General features: G+C 46.6%; 1 protein-coding gene across 1 annotated transcript; it reads right to left on the reverse strand.

Moving 5' to 3' along the window:
- Positions 1–393: 393 nt before the first annotated feature.
- On the reverse strand, positions 394–5,038 carry NKAP (NFKB activating protein). Its single transcript, XM_072335137.1, has 9 exons — positions 4,773–5,038; positions 4,425–4,505; positions 3,878–3,951; positions 3,570–3,689; positions 3,382–3,427; positions 2,889–3,004; positions 2,678–2,753; positions 2,038–2,187; positions 394–1,399 (listed from the first exon to the last, which is right to left on the reverse strand). The coding sequence occupies exons 1-9, from the start codon at positions 5,018–5,020 to the stop codon at positions 1,225–1,227; spliced, it is 1,086 nt and encodes a 361-aa protein (XP_072191238.1). The 5' UTR covers positions 5,021–5,038; the 3' UTR covers positions 394–1,224.
- Positions 5,039–5,114: the final 76 nt, after the last annotated feature.

A 5,114-nucleotide genomic window follows, 5' to 3' on the forward strand; every position in this document is an offset into this window, starting at 1 on the left:
CCAGAGCTGTGGGTGCTCATCCCTGGAGGTGCCCAAGGTCTGGCTGGGTGGGCCTTGGGCAGCCTGAGCTGGGGGGAGCAGCCAGCCCATGGCAGGGAGTTGGGACTGGATGACCTTCAAGGACCCTTCCAACCCAAGCCTTTCTGTGAGTCTATTGTTTTTGTCACACAAACACTCGAGGCATCTCTGCTGCCAAAACTACAACACAGATGAGAGAAGAAAAAAATACCCTCAAGAATGCATTCTGGCTTAAAATACATTCTAGAACAAATAACTCCCTTCTTTTTGGAAATATACAGCTAAATCAAAGTAAGCCACCACAGAAGTAGCCTTCTGAGTAAATTTTAAAACAAGCTGTGCCATGCTATTGAATTAGACCAAAGGAGAATAACGCAGAAATTAAAATAAGACTTTAATCTAGAACATTTCCATAGGCAAGATAAAATAAAATAAACTGAAAGATACTTCCTTGTTACCACCTGTCTACAACCAGGTTCCAATCACTGCACCCCACTGCTCCAATACCTATGTATAACATAGTAGAAATAGAAGCAAGCAACTTATCTGTTTGCCACAGGTTTTGGTAGAATCAAGACCAGACCCTGCTACTACTGTTACTGCCATCTTATACCCCAGTTGCAGTCTGCTTCCTTTAAAGTAACTGAAGGTAATCTATATTAAATTACAAACTTATTCCTATTTACAAGTGTACTTGGCATCACAAAACAAACTCAACTTTGTTTTGGGACAAAAGAAAAATAAAAATCTAAGACTTACAAAAAAATACATAAACAGGAATTGAGGAATTCCTTAATTTTCACAGCCATCAGTCTCAGCTTGCTGCGATGGCCAACCTACTCTCATTAGTGAGAAAAAATGCAAAGCAGCACTTATCAGCATCAGCAGCACGTCCCAGAGCCCTCCCATGGGATCCAGCTGCTTGTCCAACTCTAAACGAGCACAGAATGTTACTACTTCCAAACTTCCTTGCCCGTTCCTTCCCTGCAATCTTTCAGTTTACAGCGATTCCCTGCAGATGGTGAGCAAATCATCCAAGATAATCTGATAGAAGTAATCCCATTTTCTTGATACAAATCATTGGTTCCCTGGGCTTGGTCCTGTTGGGTGAAAGGCACTGCAACACTTGCAGGTATTTTCAAATCACGGCTGGAACAGGTCAGCTGCTGCTTGACAGCCTCTATGGCCTACAGTTCAAATGGGGAATTATTTTTCCTCTTTGCCCTTAGTCTTTCTGTAGACCATCTCTCGAAAGCTTGCAAGGATCTTATTCTCTCTTTTTCTCCTCTCCTCCTGGTTGAAGGATGCCAGAGCTCTCTTTTCATCTGCGCTGTAAATTTGGTTCTCTTTACGCAGACGCACAGCTTCCATTCGACGATGTCTGTGGAAGAAAACATTGTATACATAAGCACGGGCAGAAGGACGTAACGCACCATGACAGCTTCCATCCATTAACTGACCTGAAGGTTTTGAAGGGCTAATAAACAAAGACACATAAACCAGGGAACCCAAACTGCACAGAAACCTCCAAGGAATGAGCATAGCTGAGCTGACTTCAGAGGTTGTCTGCTCTCAGGCAGTGAGCAGGAAGTCCCTCATGCTCCCAAGGTGTCGGGGTGCTAGCTTGCCAAAATACAAATGAACCTCCTTTTGTACTGGTAGAAGAAGAAGGTATGGTGAACCTCCCACATTAATTTGTCTCATACCAAAGAGCCAGCGCACAGCCTCTGCTGTCCAAACACACAACCCTTAAAGCCACCGGAGACAAGCATCTAATTTGAAATAACGAGAATGAGAAGCATACTATCTGGGAATAATTTTGATTCTTCAGGAAAAAGCGACCTTAAGAAACTATGCATCTATATATAGCAGTAGAGTTCAGCATATGTCACTGGAAGCGTACAGGGCACGTGCTCTTCGGAGCTTTCAGCTAGAGCCTGGAAACAGCTTTTCAGCAGGCCAACAAAGGAAGCAGCTTTGGATAATGTTACTGAGATATTACCATCATAAAAAACATACCTGCTGCCACTCATTACGTAACCGGAGCTCTCAAACGATGCGATTTCTTCACTAGTCAAGCCAATCTCACCTCTCCGAGGAATGCGTTTTCCTGCTTTTACGTACTCTGCCATTGCTGCACCTTCACCCGGCAACAGGGCGTGCCCATAGCTAAATAAACAGAGACAAACAGCAGCGATTTTAGTCAGCCTCAACTAGAGTGAGCCTGAGCCAAACATCCAGCTCCCCCAGTCACTACCAGCTACATTTTAAGGACTTTCTTACTCCTTCCCAAGTACGTTCCCATTTCATACTTATGGCTAATCTTAGCAAGAACATTTTAAATAACCAGCTTAATAAATTCCGGTTAACCAGTACTGAAGGCTGTATAAAGTCACAGCACTGCAGAGCATTAGAGTAAAGGCACTTTACTGAAGTAAAAAACAATTAATTTTCTACGAATCCAGGCTAAAATGCGTAAAAGAGACTTTTCTACTTGAACTCATGTCAGAGTAAAGACTAGCAACCACTACCACTTCTGTCTTAGTTTCTGGTACAGCATCCCTCTCTGATATAGATCATATTATTTTAGGTCTTTCTGAGCAGAAATCTTCACGCTAGATTTACTTGACTCAATCGAGGTACCATTTAGAGTACTCACTTCAAAGGCCTATCGTCTTGAGACGCATGTGTTTTGGGAGCTTCTGGTCCAATCAAGCTATCAGCTTCTGTATTTTCTGCAACGATCAAATAGTGAAGCAGATTAATATTGTGCCTCTTCTTTGTTATCAGAGCAGTCAAAAGGTCAGCAAACACTTAACAAAAAGCATGAAAACACCAAGAAGATTCAAGACAAATCTACGGGAACCTACTTGATCTCTCAATCCAGAGATCCTCCCCTTGAATTGTTCCATCATCAGAATCTTCACTGCTGGAATCGCTGGATTCCTTCCGGCTCTTCTTAGTTTTCTTTTTTTTGTACTTCTTCCTGCAATAACGCCACAGTTACCCACCAACACTTAAGGTGAAAGAACATGCTAGGAGTCATACTCAAGTTATGAGTTTCTCAAGGTACCTTCCACCAAGAACGGTCTGCATTTACATTGTTGTTTGATTGAAAACAACCAATAGTTAAACAAAGACAACACATCCACTGTTCTGCCTTTCATACAGCGCTAGAAAGTGGCTCCCTGTGTTTCAAGGATCCCTCTGTGCTCTGGGATTCTGTACATTTGAAGCCAGTCAAATTATGATTATCCACCGGCATTTACAGCTCTAATCACAGGAGCATTCAGCCTCCCTCAGTTCCTGCTAAGAGGGTGCTTAAAGGTAGATGCAATTACACTTAACAGCCTGGAAACTTACTTCCTGTGCTTCCTTTTCTTCTTTTTGTTTTTCTTTTTATCTTCATCTGAAAAAAAAAAAAAAAAAAGAAAAAAGAACAAAAAAAAAGGGAAGATTTCGCATCATCAAAAAGTGTACGCTGTAAATGAATGAATGCCTCCACCAGAACGCCTTAGGACACAGCTTGGACATGATCTGTTCTTCCTTACCACTGGAGCTCTGGTCGGACTCGGACTCGCTGTCACTGTCCTCAGAATGTTTTCTGTGTTTCCGTTTGGACGCCTTTCGTTTTCTCTTCTTTCGCTTCTTCTTCTTTTTCCTTTTTTCCTCTGGAATGTTTACAAAAGAGAACAGAAAAAGATGAAGACTTAGTTCCGTATATACATCTGGACCTTCCCGAAGCAACAGGGCTTATCACACTCACTCCAACCGGTCAGTGAACTTCTTGACAGCAACAACAGCAGTTTCTAGGTAGCTACTGGCTATCAAAACGAGTTGTATAAACAAAGCCAAATACCTTCCGAGCTGGAATCCGAAGAGCTGCTCTTGGATTTTGCTTCTTCGTCTTCTACTGGGGTGTGCTCATCAGAACTGAAGAAAAACAAGTTTGCTTTTAAAGACCTATTTTGTAGCATTTAGTAACCAAAGATCAAATGCACACATACACTGAAACGCATGCTTGCAGATTTGGAGCCAGTACTTGCAACAGAGCAAACTGTGCAATGGTCAGCGTGCGAGACAGCAACTGTTCTCAGAACCACAGCAGAAAAGGCACCTAATCTGCAGTATAGAACATATCATAGAATGGCCTGAGTTGAAAAGGACCGTGAGGATCATCTAGTTTCAACCCCCCCTGCCACGGGAAATCACATAATGGCGTCACGTCTTGAGTAACTGATACGATGGGATTATTTGAATAACATCAGTTTGCTTATGTTGGTTCAGGTGCTTCTGACCCAATGAATTGTGGCCACTGGGGCAGCGGAAGGCTGATGCGTTACTGTAAATTCTTCTAGAATTGGTATCATGAAAACCAGAGAGCGAGAAGCAAGACTGTGCCTTACTCAGGGTCAGGAACCTTTGGCGAAAGCCCCCAGACTTCAGGTGCACCCAGCTCTCCAATCCTCTCTCTCTCATTCAGTCTCCTGGAATGAAGAACACCGTTACTGGAGGCTGACGTGCTGCACCCAGCGAGCACCTGCTGCACGTCTTATGCCGGCGGGCACGTCCGACTTCTATAACAGCGTGAGGAAGGGAGTTAAAACCCAACCTCAACCCAACCCGCGCCCGCAGGGCGAGCGGGCAGAGGCCACCCCGGCACCCAGGTGCTCGGGCGCTGACCGCGGCTCCCAGCCGGCAGCAATACGTGCCGTTCGACCCGCCCGGCCCCCCGTTCCGCGGGCGGCACTCGCCTCTGCCGCAGGATCTCCTCCTTCTCCTTCTCGTAGTACTCGGGCCAGGCCTTGCCGTGGTGGTGCCCGTGGTGCGCGGAGGCACGAGGCCCGCCGGGGCTGCGTTCCCGGGAGCGGGACCAGCTGCGGCTCCGCCGGTGGCAGCCGCGCCGCGAACCGTTGCGGGACCGGGAGCGGGACCGGGAGCGGCGGCCGCGACGCTCGGGGCTGGCAGCGGGCGGGCTGCGGGAGCGCGACACCGGCGCCATGATGGCGCGGCGGCACGTCCGGGCGGCGCGGCGGCACTTCCGGCGGCCGCCGCGCCGCGCTGCGCTGCTGTGCCGGGGGCGGGCGGCGGCGGCG

The sequence above is a fragment of the Excalfactoria chinensis genome, chromosome 4 (assembly GCF_039878825.1).
Source record: "Excalfactoria chinensis isolate bCotChi1 chromosome 4, bCotChi1.hap2, whole genome shotgun sequence".
In the NCBI taxonomy this organism is placed as follows: Eukaryota; Metazoa; Chordata; class Aves; order Galliformes; family Phasianidae; genus Excalfactoria; species Excalfactoria chinensis.